The sequence below is a fragment of the Haliaeetus leucocephalus genome, unplaced genomic scaffold, assembly GCF_000737465.1.
Source record: "Haliaeetus leucocephalus isolate CR32 unplaced genomic scaffold, Haliaeetus_leucocephalus-4.0 Scaffold184, whole genome shotgun sequence".
In the NCBI taxonomy this organism is placed as follows: domain Eukaryota; kingdom Metazoa; phylum Chordata; class Aves; order Accipitriformes; family Accipitridae; genus Haliaeetus; species Haliaeetus leucocephalus.
The window spans coordinates 12,696,608-12,713,625 of record NW_010972620.1 but is presented as its reverse complement, the minus strand read 5'-3'; the positions used below and the strand labels follow the sequence as shown (position 1 = coordinate 12,713,625).

General features: G+C 38.0%; 1 protein-coding gene across 2 annotated transcripts in view; it reads right to left on the bottom strand.

Annotated features, from left to right (window-relative positions):
* BTAF1 (BTAF1 RNA polymerase II, B-TFIID transcription factor-associated, 170kDa) overlaps positions 1–17,018 on the bottom strand; it is a 49,745-nt gene extending 32,727 nt beyond the window's left edge. Inside the window, exons 1-4 of one of the 2 annotated variants that reach the window (XM_010564912.1) lie at positions 16,701–17,018; positions 6,616–6,739; positions 5,483–5,597; positions 2,545–2,691 (exon numbers count right to left, since the gene is read on the bottom strand). In XM_010564912.1, the coding sequence (XP_010563214.1) occupies positions 2,545–2,691; positions 5,483–5,597; positions 6,616–6,739; positions 16,701–16,714 (400 nt within the window). In that variant the 5' untranslated portion in view covers positions 16,715–17,018. Of the gene's footprint in view, positions 1–2,544; positions 2,692–5,482; positions 5,598–6,615; positions 6,740–16,109; positions 16,263–16,700 lie in introns of those variants that run through there. The other variant, XM_010564911.1, reaches the window with a different exon arrangement.

The window sequence follows — 17,018 nt, the reverse complement described above, 5'->3', positions numbered from 1 at the left end:
CTTTTCTATTGAGCACATGCATCCTTGTGGGATCTGTTGATTTTGGCAGTCTGGTGGGTTTTGTTTCTTTTTTTCTTTAAAGGTTTATTTTTTCTCCTAAACTTTATCTTCTGTTGGAAAACACAGACCTAAGAATTAACAACCACCAATAAAATCCATCAAATTATATTCAATCCAATATCCTATATTGAGCTAGGCTGACTCTGAACCTGTTTTCTTCAAAAATATTCTTCCTTGTAAAATGCACTAGACCCAGGTGTCTCCTTTCCTTCTAACCAAACTAACTCCTGACAGCAATGTAGACTGAAGCATAAGCGTCATTTTCCTAGGGTGCTGGAGTCTGTTAATCTTATCCTCAAGCTTCATGTGTCAAGCAAGGTTCATTTAAGAAGTTAATAGAAGCTACCTCAAAAACATTGTGAAGCTTCAACACTTCAATTACTGAACACCTAGACTGTGGGAGCACCCACATTTACATAAAAAATACAAGATTTTAGTGCCTGAGTAGAATAAACCCTCCAAGTAAACCAAAACTTGTAGCTTGTAGGGCTGTCAGACTTCACTCTCTTTTTACATGTGCAGTATGGAAACAAGTGAGGAGATTGGGGTTTTTTTTTTGTCAAATATCTGCACATAAACTTGTGAGTAGGTGACCAATATTGGCAGAATTTTGGAGTATACACCAGGTTGAGTAGTAATTAGTTAATCATATCTATACCAATAAACCTTTTTTTTTAAATTGCATTTAACCAACAAGCAAAAAAATACAAACAACTTCTATCCTGTAGAAAATATTTTTCCTTTCACAAGTTCATCTTAGGAAAAAGTGTCAAAGACTGGTAATTCCAAAGATTATTTAACTTGCTTTACCTCCATTCACATTGGCTACTTATATGAAAAGGAAATCTGCTACAAAATGCAGAAGAGAAAGCAGCCTTTGTACATTTTCCCACCAGTTAGAAAAGCAGCAACTAAAGCTATTTTTAGTTTCATTTTCTTTTTTTATTACATTTTTAATTTATTTTCAATCATAAAATTATTTACATGCAATCATACTACACTGGTATAAATATCAGACTTCTATGAACTGAAGTGTCCTATTCCATCTATTTGATTTCTGAACAGGTAGGGTTTAAAGAGATGAAACTTGTACAACACCTTATTAACCTAGCATAAAAGATGGCAGACAATAAAATAGCAGCAAGGCTTAACAGACAGGATACTGCTTAAGTGTAAGGAGCCATACGTTCTGTTCCTTGCTGAGCTAGCGAACTTCTGTGTACACTGCACAGACCGCATCACACGCAGGGAACAAGTGAATCAGGGCTATGCAGTCAGAGCAGATTCTTATCTATAGCATCATTTCATCTGGTGCAGAAACTGGAAGATGGACTGGAATTAGAGCAGGAAAGTACAGTAATAGCAAAAAAACAAATCTTGAAGTAATTCAATACCATTTGTCCTGGTTTCAGCTGGGATAGAGTTAATTTTCTTCCTAGTAGCTGGTATAGTGTTACATCTTCAATTCAGTATGAGAAGAATGCTGATAACACACTGATGTTTTCAGTTGTTGCTAAGTAGTGTTTAGACTAAGTCAAGGATTTTTTCAGCTTCTCGTGCCCAGCCAGCAAGAAGGCTGGAGGGGCACAAGAAGTTGGGAGGGACACGGCCAGGAGAGCTGACCCAAGCTGGCCAAAGGGGTATTCCACACCATGTGATATCATGCCCAGTATATAAACCAGGGGGGAGCTGACATGGGAGGAGGGATTGCTGCTCAGGAACTGGGCATTGATCAGCAAGTGGTGAGCAACTGCATTGTGCATCACTTGTTTTGTATATTCCAATCCTTTTATTACTATTATTGCCATTTTATTATTATTATTATTATTAGTTTCTCTCTGTTCTATTAAACTGTTCTTATCTCAACCCATGAGTTTTACCTTTTTCTACATGGTGCTTAGCTGCTGGCTGGCATTAAACCATGACACCATTACACTGATACAAACCAACTCTCAGTTAAAAAGTTGCAGAAAGGTATCAGACAAGTCATTTGAAACAAAAGACATCACACAGGCACTGATATTTGACCTTCCAACTTTGACAGTTTTATGCCAGTATTTTTCATGTAATCTTACTATACTTGAAACCTTCAAGCTTTTAAATAAGCCACATCCTACTGCTATATTTGGGAACTGTTTTAATGAAGAACAAGTGGTGGTAGTTTCTGCACCTCTTAAAAAAGTCTACAGAAATTCTACAGAAGCCTTTAATATTGCTTTTTCTGCTCCCTCTTTCTGGTTTCCACTCTCCTCTTCCCCCCTGTACATGTACTAATTCTGATAAAAGAAAAAAACAAACAATATACACCCCCTAAAAAAATTGTTTAAGAAAGATAATACAAACCAGTTATGTTGGAGGGTATTTTATTCCATTATTTCCTACCATTCTGAGAAACCATGGATGACTAGACTCATAATACTGCCACAACAAACTTTTTCAAATCAGTTAAGTTTTCTTGTCTGCAAGTAAAATATAAAGATATACCTGATTTATCATCCTGGACTTCAAATTCTGCACCAGCAGATCCAAGAAGAGATGCACCATGTTTTAACAACCGACTTATATCAAATCTGTCAAAACGCAACCGATCTGTTGAAGGTGAGTCTTCCATAGGACTTTCTGAGCCTGGTTCTAGACAGGACATTGAAAATAATAAGGACAATGTGATGAAATTTTTGTTCAAAGTTCTAACAGAAGATTAAGCAAGAGAAAGAGGAAGAAATGATTTCTTTCCACCAAAGGAATCATCAGACATACAGCATTTTGATTCAAAGTGTAAAGGCTCTGTTTCATAAAGACAGACTGAAAAAGCTCACTTATCACACTTACTGATTAGAAAAGAATTTTAATGTTTTTCCCTTGATAAATTTAGCTTTTTAAAATCCTGGACATTGACATACCACTAGGTCTTCTCTGTACACATATGGCCAACTTGCAGTTTGAACTGCATATGGCTCACAAATAGTTCAAACAATTATCATGCCAACACTATATCATACCACTAACAGCCAAGCATCCCTGGTATGGAAACTGGAGAGTGGTCTTAACAGGTACGGGAGAAAGTCAGCTACCAAGGGCTGCTGAAGACTCGTTATCAGCTCTTCTCAAATCCAGTGGCAGGTACAGTGCAGTTCAATACTGATATAGAAGAGATTTGCTCCTCACAAGATGTCTTATTTCTTGGTTATGAATTCACTTCCAAACTATCCCCTCCTCTCAAGATTAGTGTGTTCTGTGGCTCCTAGTCATGTGCAGCTTAGCATTCAAAAAGATTGGCCATATTCCTACATGATCCAGCATGCTCACATCCTGAATTGCAACCAGCAGCGTAAATACAACTGCTGCCTACAAGAAATACAGCATTTAGTTTGGTGTGTTCCATGTCACTCTCACACATATTTATGAAAGCTTGTTCATTTACAGTAGAATGACTCTTAAGTGCACACAGAACACTATAAAATAAACACCACCCACAGTTCTTCAGACCTGAAAAAAAGTTAACATTACACATATACAAAAAGAAAAGTGATTTATAGCAAGCCTAAGAACCTAAATGCAACCAGACTACTGTAAAACGTGTATTTGACTACTACATCAAACATTTTAAATTAAATAAAATAAACAAATGTCTGCATAGCCAGTTAGCCCTGTTAAATGGTACCTTTTTCTCAAACACCCATAATTACCTTTTCAATTTCATATCTGACAGGCAGATATGCAAGAACTGGACAATGCATGTAACCCATCATTCAAAACAGCTGCTGTACTCAAAGACTGACAGGTTGCCCAATTTCCATGTACAAAAGGAGTGCTATAAGTAATTCTTGGAACTAGACTGGTGAAATTAACTTGTATCCTTGGTAAGATAGTAGAGTCTATAAATAAGGTTATTAAGTAAAAACTTAATAACCCTCTCTTAACCTGATTATCAATGTCCTTAAAGAGCTCCAACAAGTGGATAGAGAGGATCCAGTGGACATAATATATTCAAAAGTTTTTGGCACGGTTTCATATAAAAAATTGAAGGAACTAGATTACCACAGAATTGGAGAAAACATCCTTTTGCATAGTGAAAGCTGGTTAAAGACATATAAAAGTTAGCTTTGGAGTCCTTCAGGGATCAGTGTCGCCATCAGTTCTATCAGTCTTCAGCAATGGGAAGGAGATTTCACTACACACTCTTCTCCAAGCATGTAGATGACACTAAGCTCTTTTGGGTAACCAAAAGTCACAATGGCACTAAGGAATCCAAGAAGGTCTCTCAGAACAGACTAATGGGCAAAGAGGCAGATAACAGTGCAAAATGAACAACCTAAACCATGCCTACACAACACCAAATTGAGAACTGGCAGCTAACATTCAGTAAAGATCTTGGAGGCACTTCTGACAGTTTTCTGTATTCACCAGCTTATTGGGCAGTGACAGCCAAAATAGTGAAGTACTGGGCATCATCAGAAAGGGCAATGAGAACAAGACAAAGTGCATCATTTTGCCACCATGTATAAATATCAGTACTCGAGATGGAGGTACACTGTGTGCAGTTCTGTGCATCTCAAGGAGGACATGAGTAAGAAAAAGCACAGAGAAGGACAAAAAGTTATCTAAAAGAAAAAGCAGCTGTCTTGTGAGGAAAGACTGAAGAGACTGCAGCTCTTCAATCTGGAGAAAAATTGTTGGAAGAGAGCAAATATGATGGTTTACAAAAATCATAAAGGCAGTGGATAAGGTAAATGCAGAACTTGCTTGTCAAATTCTATAGCAACAGACCTAGAAGGCACTGAATGAAACAAATATGAGATCACCTCAAAACAGACAGGAGCTTTCTTCTTGTTGTTTTGGTGTTTTTGTTTGGTGGTGTTTTTTGGTTTTGTTGTTGTTGGTTTTTTTTTAAAAACTGTGAATTTCCAGAACCTATGCCATATAAGGTTGTGACCACAGACTGTGCCAACAGGTTTAGACAAAATCACTGACAATAGGTCTGTAATTTGACAATAGAAGTAACTCTAACATCCTTAACATGACAATTTCAGAAGCAAAGTGAGTACAAACAAAATAGACTTCAGCAAGCTGCCATTTCACCTCCCTCAGAAAGGTGCTTTGAGCAAGGGAACAGAAAAGAAAAAAGAGTGTCTGCAATATATCATTACAAAGTTGATTGGTTAAAAGTTTTGCCATTTTACTTGTTATTATTCCTTTTATTTATAAAAGCTTTATGAGGGTACAGAGCACAAGCACAGGAATCTTAGAAGAAACAAAGGTCAGGTACATCATTGTAATTGAGTATGAACATCTAAAGCCAAAGAGGTTTACTACAGTCCATATGCTCACAAAAAAACAGAATAACACAGTTGCCTTGAAAAGCCTCATATGACAGTTAGTTTGCATCAAACAATGAATTCTACATAATTCATTTAAGCAGCACCTTGTTTTGATCTTGGAGTTGGATTCCACTCAGGTACATTTTTCACTATTGCTTCAACAGCCTGGCCAGCTGCAATACGAGTATCCCAATTCGTACTTCTTAAATACACTAACACCTTTAAGGAGAGATTAATAAATAAATATTTGCATAAATGTACTTTCAGAAAATCCACCAGCTGTTATGCTCTATTAAAACACACTTACTTTTAATGCTATGGATTAAGACAACATTCAAAACAACAAAAACAAAGGACAAGAAAACAAAGAAATGCAAGCAGCCTTCTCCATATTGCTCACTGCTTAGCAGAACTCTTGCTGTAGCCAGACATTAAGAATTTATAAGATGTATTTAGCCCCATCAGTCAAACTCAACCTTGATTTCCTCCAGGTACTGAACAAGGCTTAAGACTTTTGGTTTTTTGCTTTCTAAAAGGAAGTGTTCAAAAGAGATTAATAGACCTTAAAACTCTGAAGTCATTTAGCTCAAGAAGAGGGACAACACAGGTCACTTGAAGCAACATATGCTCTTCTAAACTAATTTACCACTATGTCTCAAATCTGGAAAAACTATTTCTTTTTCTGAAAGTGGTTTGATATTCATGACTGCTTGGCCACTCTGTTGATACCATCAATTGTGGTGAGGGCACCTGTTCAATAAGAACAGAATTGAGGTCACTCAGCCATCTCCAGCTGTCAGATACAGACTATTTTTGGTGGTTTTACTAGACTTGGCCAGATTGAAGTCTCAAACTAATGGAAATATCTTTCCATTTTTCAGCCCTTTTAAAGACAAGCAACCTCCTATATTTTTAATGCTGTATCATGCAAGTAACAATCTTTAAAGGCAGGAGCAGAAATTTTTATAAGGCAGTAGAGCTTCTCTTTATAGAAGAAACTCTGAACTTAGAGCAAACATTGAATATCAATACTGAATGTGAAGTGAAACCTCACTTACGTAACCATTCCAGAGGCTGACAAAACAGCAGGCTTAACAGAAGTAGTCTCCTAATTTTCTTGAGTCTCCAATTTCTGGAGAACACAAGACTACTATGCTTTTTCTTCTTCTCACGGAACCCACGCCCCTTTAAACTAGTTTTATTCTCACCATTAAAGTACTGAAAGAAAAATGCTTACTTTAGATAAGAGATTATTCAGTTCATGAGGATGCAGTTTCACTACTTCCCCAAGTTGCTGTGCAGCTGCTTTTCTTGTTACTGGTGTTGTACCGGTGTCCAGTAAAATAAAGAGACGATCAAGCCTAAATATGATTGACAAAAACCAAAAATGTTATGCTATTCATAGTTCAGCTGCCCATTTCTATTAATATTCCCCCACATTTTTTTCAGTTTATCTAATGCAAACAGAAGAAATGTTTGCCTGAAGACTATTAACTGAGAGTGACAAATGTACTTTTTTCTAATAGTAAGCATAGTTGTTCTAAAAGCACATAATTTGGTAAGCAAAAAAGAGAAATTGTTAAAAACAGTTTAACAAATTCTGCAGTTACAATAAAAAATTAAATTGTTCCTTTTGTTCTGTGATAGAACATTTTCAATCTTGAAAAATAAATACTGTTAAGTTGGAAATTATCTTCATCAAAGTCTGAATAGAGAAAGCAAAGGGCTCAACTGCTCGTATTGTGCATTATAATTTCTTTTGAAGACATAGCCTGTGATCTATAATATCAAACTCTGCTTTTCCACGATATCACAATTTTTTACTTTTCACATATTTTCCCCCTACTACCTGGAATATATAAGGCCAAACCTATTGTTGTATTTACAGCTTTCAAATAATCCAATACCTCTGGCCTTCCCAGGAAATACAACAATTTAACCAGAAGATCTGTTTTCATAGTAACTCTGTATTTAGTGAAAGAGACCCCGATCACCTATTTTCAGAATAGCTAGCTTACTTCTTGTTTAGAGTTGCTCAATGAGAAAGTGATCATATAAAAAAGGCACATAAAAATAGAGACTACCTAGATAGTCAAATCAATGATGGAAGTAACAAGTGTTCATTATCCCTTCCACTATAAGTGGGACAGAACTCTTTACAGGGTGCCTAGTTTATCTGTTAGTTATTGGGCTGTACAAGGTTATTACAGAATGCGAGTCTAGAATCTGTCCACGTAGAACAATCAGAATTGTCCCTTATAGCCTTAGTCATAAAAATACTCCTCCATATTGCAACAATATGAAACTGGAATTTACACAGCAGTGAAGCTCAGCTAGATCAGCCTAACAAAATAAGGATACAGGTACCCTGAACAACTCCACTTCCTCATAAACATGTACCCTAGGTTTAAGTAAATACAGGAAAGGACAAGTGTTTTGCCTGTTAGTCTCTTGCTACCAATTACATTTCACCAAAACTGCCTTTAACATTAGTTCAATCATTTAAAAAACAACCCCCCCCCCTTTCCAACATCACTGGATTTCGTATTTTGACACACTTAAATTGCACTTACTCCTGAAAATATCTTATAATGTGTCACAACACACTAGAAACAGCAGTGCTACAGAGCCAAGGCAGCAATGTCACAGAAATACAGTTCCAAAACCCAAATGCTCCCGCAACTGGAGGTACTAGATTAAATATCCATTAAAGAGAAATTCTAACTGAAAGTATTTAAAATCATTCTAGTATTTTAGACACTTCTGATACTTGCCAGCTTTGAAATAATTGTCTTACTACTAAAATAGGTGAGCCCATTTCAATTTCTGTAGATAAAACTGGAGTTTCAATTGCTATGATTGGTAGTTGGTAGATTGTTTTAAAGTTACATAAAAATGAAAACCCAAACATATCTAAATCAGCAGTTTTGTGTGATTAGATAGTCAAGAAGGAAAGCAAAAGCTTTACAGATCTAACTCCTCCAAATCACTGATAGTGGACTAGTCAGGAGGAACATACCAAATAGTTATTTACCAGTATTTTTTCCTTAGTACAATTGCCCAACCTGATTTGCAGCACTCTATTATTCTCCATGAACAGCTTGCTCTAACTTGTTTGTTCTCTCATTCTTAAACTCACCCCTTTCATTCTTCATCTCTTCATGAAACTTCAGTGTTCCATACTCAAGCAGTTTGCCATTTAGCACCACCCACTCCTTTAACTATCAAAGTATCTTTTTCATCTCCAAAGTCGAGCAGAATGTGCAACTTAAACCACTTCCTCAGCTAGAACTCTTCATGTGACAAAACAGGAGGAAACCACTATGACTGCCTACCCTCAAAAAAACCTCAAGTTTAATTCCAATCTTGGTTACAATAAATATCTTCATTCCTAAACCCTACAACTTGCTGAAGCTGTATTACCTACAAAACACAGCTGTTTGTTGGGGTTTTATTAACCTGCAGTATGCTTGGTTTGTAATTTGTGATTTTAAATTGTAATATGCTTAACTTTGATACAACACAAAATAAAACAACAAAAAATCTTTCTATTGTCTCACATCACTATAGGAAGGTTTCAGCATTCAAGCCCAGCAAAATAAATGGAAACAGGATTAGCAAATACTGGTAACAACATCTGACTAACAGTACTGGTCATACTAACCATTCTTCCTTTCCCTGCCCCAGACTTCCCTGACATACAGTTCCCAAACAGTTAATATTTGGAGGTATTAAGAGTCTTAAGTTTTGGTTGTTGCTACAGAAGAGTATGGCAGAGCCTGAATTCTCCTGCTCTAGTTGGAAGGGTAGCACTGAGAAAGTTGGCACTGATCAGCAGTGCTTTCTTTTTTTTAATTAAAGTTTTCATTCTTAGTTTCATTAAAAATGAAAAAATACTAAAAATTCTAAACTAATTTTGAGGACTTGCAGTTTGGAAAGAAATTTCCAAAGTTCTGACAGGGTTTTCATTCTGAGAACAAACTAACAGTCTCTAAACTAGTTCTTAAAGCCAAAGTGAACAAAGAGTTTCCTAAGGGCATGTGGTTCTCTGCCTCATGCTAGCCTGCTATAAGCACAGCTCTGTGTGTGGCTCACATCATTCACAAATTTAAAACAGAACTCCGAATCAGTGTGTAGAGTGAAATGCCCTACAATGCAGATAAAATTAATTATTTTATGAAAGAGTTCAACACAGGCTGTCAGAAAAGTTGTTCTAAGCATATGGAAGACATAAGCAAACAAGAGAAATACATGGAGTACTTAAGGGAAGAAAAAATTAAAAAATAAAACCAAAGAGATTTATGGACTGTTATGAAAAATCTAAATACCAACAAATGCTAAAAATGAAATATATCTCTAAAACTACTTCTCCTGCACATTAACTGCTGTAATCAGAGCTTAAAAACAAAGTCCTTCACTTTTAACTCATAAGCAATTTAGATAATACTGACTGTCATCTTCCGATCCTGAGTCAACTACATCTCATAGATAGGAAAGCAACCATACACCACCTTTATGTGAACTCATGCCACATGATCTCATTACAAAGCACTAACTTGTTCAAAGAGGTAGATACCTTTTTCTTCTCAGTTGATAAATTTGAGATTTTCTAATCCCTGCTGAAGTGTATCACCAAGACAGAACTTGGGACCAGCAATTCAGAGTTCTTATGAACAGCATTACATTCAATTAAGCATTTTTTCCTCTAAGAAACACCACAAGCTTTTACACTGACACAGAGTTCATTAGAAATGTTTCTGACACAAAGACATCAATTCAGGTGCTTAAGAACAGGCATCTAGTGCCATTGAGACACTTCAGAATGTGTCATCCACATGGGGATGACACAGGATGAAGGCAATCCTTGTCATTCTAAAGTGGCAAGGACACATTATACCATCTAAACTGGCATCAGAGACCTAGATTAGGCAAGTGAATCCTCCCCACATAAATATTCCAAGTAAAACCCAGAGCATTTCATCAAAGCACACTAGTTTTGAAAAGACTAAAGCTTGAATTCTTACTTTCAGAATAGAACCACCTGAGAGATACTCAAGAATAATCAGTAGGTCTGTGATCAGGATATCAACTGGAACACCCATCCCAAATTGGACCAGACTCTTCCACCACTAGACTACTACCACTCAAACAATTTTATATAACAATCCTAAAAAAATTACTAAATTAATACTTAGAGAAAGAATGGAGGCAAGAAGAATTCTAACAGTAAACAATTTAATTTGCATTACTATTAATCAGAATAGCAAGGTTGGCTGTCATAAGGGGGAACATCATCTCTCTAATCAACACTTATGCAGAATAATTATGCATACAGGCTTAGTTAACTAAAGGGGGGGTTGTGAATAAAAGTACATAAAAACCATTATTGACCCCCAGTCACTAAACATTATCACAGCAAAGACTACAAATAAAAAAATGACAAAGGACAAACATAGCAAGTACTTTCAAAAGAGCCACGACAACTAACCCAGCAGCACTCTCCAAGTAGCATGGTGATTCCACGTTCTAGTCACTGCTTTCCAATCAGTTTTGCATATTCAGCATTAAACTAAGTTAGACATGACTGTACCCAGGCACAGTAAGCAAATGTTGCAACAAGTGACCTGTTCTGTTCTTCATACTCATCTTCAGTTCTTTGCTGCCTAAAGGTATGTCTCCAAACAGAGGGCTGATCTCCATTTGAAGGGACAGTTATAATATTTAAAGTGAACCTTATGGCACTCCTGTGGAAATGGGATGATGTAGATTTGAAAGCCCTTCAGCTACAGAGACATTAGAGAGCTAGAAGCAGGATAGTTAATGACCAGGTCAAGATACAGAGGTTACCAACAGTATCTCCAAAATGTTTCCAAAAGAAGACATATGCAGCTGAATTGTATAAAGATCCTGATCACCCCAGTGTAAGCATTCTGACTGGATTGGGTCCCCACAGGACTTCAGATGGGGAAACTCCCAATTTGTTGATTTCAATGAGTTGAGGCTTGAATGGGACAGTGGACTGATCACTGCTGCCAATGAAGCGATCTGTTCAGACTCTACGTCTCTGTGTACACCAGTATGTTTAACTGGCCAAGGAGCAGCCTCTGACAGTAAAGGCCAACTGGTACAGAACAGCTCATAACTATCCTAACATATCCCCCAACCCATTAAATTGTGTGACTGTACAAAAAACCATTAGTGGCATAGTCCCTGGAACACTCTAATGTCAACCTCTGCCTGGAGCTCTTTAGAAAACTGCTAGCTAGCACCCATCAGAAGGCAAGGGAATACTCTTAGGAGTTTACAGTATAAATTGCATTTCAACACTGGTAGCTTCCTCCCAGCCACTATTTCTTAGTACAGAAATAGCCCAGAAACCTAGAAAACATCACTAAATTAAAATTTAGACTTAACAAGGGTTGACACTCACTGTGAAATTCAACCTAAGTTCTAATGGAGATGCCTTAGATTTTCTTGTTGACCTGATAATCCTTTGGTGGTGTTTCATCATTTGGTCAAATCTCAGCTTGGTCAGCTTCACAGCTCAAAAAACTCAAGCCCCTACTAAAGCACACAAACTGTTAAATAATCAAGTAAACAACTTTCCAATATACAATCCGCAAGCAAGAGAAAAATCACTGAACAGAATTCAGAACAAAAGTGTTATGATACACTAAGCATGGATTGTGATTTTACTTCTCATAGGTGGAGACTGTGGAGTAAATAGTTATGAAGGTGGGGCTGTGGACAATAGAGAAATCTTATTGTTTCCTACAGAGCAGTGGAAGGGACACCTGGAATGAAACAAGATCTCCATGACCACACTGGTCACAGTATTATACACTGTATATGGAAGCCAACCAAATGCTAAAATTAGTATAATTAATTCCATACTGAATATATATTTCATGTAATATATATGATCCATAGCATTACGCTGTACAAGCTTTATTTGTAAACTATTACATATGTATCTACATCCAACAATACAGCCAAAAAATGTATGACCAATTACATTACAAAAACAGAGAAACAGGAAATTAAAAGAGCTGTAAAGACATACTAATACAAGAAACATTATCAAGTTATATAGGGAACACCTTGGTGAGAATTCAAGTTTTAGCTGCTGAAGCAGGTTAGAATTCTTATCAGAATGCAATTCTGACTTTCAACTTTCATTTCAGTCTGTTAGGTGTCTGAGAAATTTTACAGCTCTATCTCATTTGGGCAGTAGCGCACATGCTACTTCTGCTTCTCCCCTCCCCATGACTGTGTCAACACTGCCTCCCACAAACAGCAACAGGAAAGGCAGTCCACTGTTCTGGTCTTGGAGTTAATATCTATCAACAAGAGAAGAGTTACACTATTTTTCCCCCCCTTTTGAGTCAGAACTCCTGTAATTGCATTGGTTCTAGAGTGTCTACCTATTCTGATGGTACAGGATATGTCTTTAGTAGTTAAAGCATACTTCTTGTTCAGTTTAACTCTTGCTTTCCATGCAAGAGCAGCCATGAAGCAACAGCTTCCAAAGAAGCTAGAAGCCAAATCAGTTCATTAGGAAGTCTGTGATAACCCCAGGAGAACATTTTTAAAAGGTACATAGGACCCATAAAAGATATTCTGGATAATTTTGGTACCTCATGAGAACTTCAACCTCCCAATGATGCAGTATTAAACTTGAAATGTTACATAAGTAATGATGCCAGCCAGTGCAGCCATTTGTTCTTGGGAAGTCACGGCCCTACACTTCAAAGCCAAGAGCAACACTTATTTTGCAGGAGCTTTAGTCTCATAACCTTCTGACATTATTATTTATTTTAAAATAAAAACTAGGTTCCTAATCTACATATTACCAGTTATATATACAAATCCAAGTAAATGAAAACCATTGAAAACTCTAGAAACTAGTACTAAACTTACAGGGACCTAATCAAGAATGGCTTGCAAGAGCAAGCAAGTTTTTGTTCCTTAAGGAAGTGTCTTGAAAATACCCTGAAGAGATTGTCTTTAAGGTACTTCAGGATGAACTTAAAGATTATACCTGCTAAAATCGTTTATTCTTAATGCATCTTACCAGCTTCATACATTTCATCACATTTTAAAAGCATATTTGTTCTTCATACTTTCAGGGCCCTCAAAACTACAAGAATACCATTAACAGCCTTGGTATTGGAATAATGATACATGACATGCCTTTGAACACATTAAAAGAAACTGGAAAAAAGTTTTATTAGATATTGAAAGGGACTATCAATACTTCATCATCTACTGATACTCAATCACCCTGAGTAATCTATGAGCCTTGTCACTTTCCATAAATTGGCAGCATTACTTTTTCATCTAAACTATCTCAAAAGATCACTAGTGAGCCGTTGTATTTATTCACTTGGATCATACACTTTGTAGGAATGAAGCTGAAGCAAAACTTTTCACTTCCTTTTTTCCTTCTCAGTTCCACTATCAAGACTTTTTTTCATTATTAGCTATGCAAACATTATACTACTTCCTATACACTTTTAAGACCAGAGACAGGAGAGAAAGCCTATCAAATTTGCTTGCGCATTCACAGAAAGAACATCAACGTTCCCACCCACCTATACATACTTTTGGAGGATGGTGTTTATTAGTTAGTCTTTTCAGCATAAAACTACCAAAGAGATGAGCATATACAAAGCAACTACTCTGCAACATCTTTTGGTATTAAGTATCTACTGTTCTGCTTTAAGGTCTGTTTTCTAGTGTATCATCACAGAAGTGTTATATAGAAGCAGGTCTTCAGTCCGTCTAACAGCAGAATCTGTTAAAACAAGCATGTATACATATAATGCAGAATAACATATCAGAATCTCTTTTGTCCACAAATTACAAGTGACAATTATTTTTAAGACAACCTTATTAAAAACAAAGCTGCAAATTCTCAATCTAAGTTTGAAATATTTCAAAGCATTCTCTATATTTGTTTAGATCTTCCTGAACAAACTAGGGTTTTGAGAAAGGTTTTCAATTGGCCTAACAGCAGAAACTAAGCTTTACCAGGAGAACAACTACTGTTTTGAGAATGTGAAAATACCACTCACCCCACCTCCAAAAATATTATTTTTTTAAATATGATTCCAATACAGAACTAGCCCTAATGAAGTTTTTTGTTAATACCAGTGTTTGGTATGCACTCAGCAAAGACTACAGCCCTTGCTGAAAGATTCATTTGAATCAACTTCTCCCTCACTCTCCACACTTGTATAGTTAGAATAATTCAACAGTGAATGTTGGTCCTTCAAAAATATAAAATGTAACTAACTACCTAGAGGAAAAGTGCATATCTCTACAATTAAATGGAACTGGTACAGAAGCTGGAAGTACAACCTTTAGAGAAACATGTGGTATATAAGTGTACAAAACAATTATTTGTAACACATCTGAAAGGAAAGGACCTTAGAAATTCAATGTTCTAAAGTAAAAGAAGAAGACAAGATTTCTTTTATTTACAAAAGCAGCACTGACATTATGTCATCAGTGTTCCTATGGTCCAGCAACCAAAAGGTTCATTTGTCAAGAGCTGCTGTGTAACTTCAAAGGGGTATGGATAGGTTTTGCTATATCTATTAAAAAACATGCATAAGGCCAAATTTACACAGTATCACTTCCTACAGTTATAGAAACATTGGAGTTTGCCAGGAGTAACCAAGATGTTACAGCACTCCAAAATATGTAATTATTTTACCTAACGCACATGTGGAATTGAAACAATTCTATACCAACTTACAAGTATTACAGCACCTTTATTAAAGTTCTATACCTTATATTTGGCTTGTGTAACTTTTTGATCTTAAAACTGTACTCTGAAGCAATGCATCACATGTGACATTATTAACACAACAACTTTTTCAGTGCTCCACACTGAAACTCAGAATGAGCCTTATCCAAACCAGAATTTTTTTCCTGTCAGTTACCATACCAAACAGGTGTTAACTAAATCTTTGCACAGAGCACTACTGCTTTTCACTAAAGCCATGTGGTTTTACAGAAATACAGAAACATTGTTAACTGAATTTGAAACCAATCTTTACAGTAGACACAACCTTAGCATACAGCTGAAAAGCTGTATCTTGATATTCCAGTTAGCCCCCATCTCACATGTACATTAGCATAGCTATTTAAGCAGACTGCCCCAGACCTAATGTAATTAGAATACTACTCTATCTAACATGATGGCTTACAGTAGTATTTCAATGTACATAGTAGTCTTGTTACTACTATGCAATCCTTACTACTTCCAGATTCTTATGGACAGCTTTGGAAAAAAACACCCCACCTGATATATAACAAGTTGATTAAAAAAAAAAGTAGAGTAAGATAAAGGGATAGTCTGTAGAAACTACAAAGCTCAAACTAGAACACTTACTACTAAAAGTCTTAAAAAATGTATTGCTGCTATAAATTTTGATTAATAATGGATTTCCATTATAAACGTGCACACTTTTCTACATAGAGCTGTAAACTTACTCATACACAGCTTCAGAAACAGCATTTACTTTTATTATAGCACTTCAGAAGTACAGAGACACTACCAACACGTGACTTGAAGTTAATCTATCACAAGGTTAATTTGGATTTACAGTTTCCTTCCAACTATCTTGTTAGGAAGCTTAACATGCCCATTTCACACACAAAAAAAAGATGGCAGGAATTTGTGCTCAGCATTTTTTATAAAACAGCTCTATTAAGACGTACCTCTGTATCTTTGAATACTTTAAACGCTGGCACACCCCAGCGCACATGTGTGTAAGCAGATACTACCCAACATCTTGAGGCAGAGCCAGAACACGCTAGTCACTTTTCTCCACAGAAGCCCGTTTTATTTCGGTTACTTTACAACTAAGGGCTCTGAAAGGCAATACGGTTTCCTGCCAGTTTTTGAGACTCGGTATCGCTATCCCCTATTCCCTAGCAGTTTAACCCGAGGAAGGACTGGCCAACGAAACGAAGGTGTCGAATTCAGGAGGAAGCCCCAGACGCCCCAGGCAGAGTCCCTGCGGCCTGAGGAAGGGAGGGGGCTTCCCTGTGCGCCGGGCACGGGAGTTACCCCAGGCCAGGAAGCAAACCCAGGCGCCAGAGCACGCAGCCACCCCCAAACCCCACCGAGGCGGCCTACGCCGCCGAGGAGCGTGGAGGCCCCGGCGAGGCCTCCCCAGGCGAGAGGAGGCGGAAACCGGGCACCCCCTTCACCCCCGTACCCCCCGAAGCCAAGCCACACGGAGGGCCGGGGACTCGGGGCCGCCGCCGCCGGCCCTCCTTCCCCCACCCTTCCCGGCTCCTACCGACCTGGAGACGGCCATGGCCGCCCGGAGCTGGGCCTCGCGGGAGGCGAGCGGCGGGACAGCAGGCGGGGGGGCCGGCGCCGCTCTTCCAGGGAGGAGGGAGGAGGGCGCAGGGCCTAGCTCGGGCCTCTCGGGCGCCGCACCCGGCCTCGGCCCCGGCCCCGCCGGTGATCCGCGGGGAGCGGCTGAGCGCGGCTGTGGCCGGCAGCGGTCAGAGTTTCGCTCCCCCCGGCGGGGCAGCAGCGGCGCGGGCGGGAGCGGTGCACAGCCCTCGGAGCGCGACTTAAAGCTTCTATTCCCCCATCGCCAGGGCGAAGCCCAA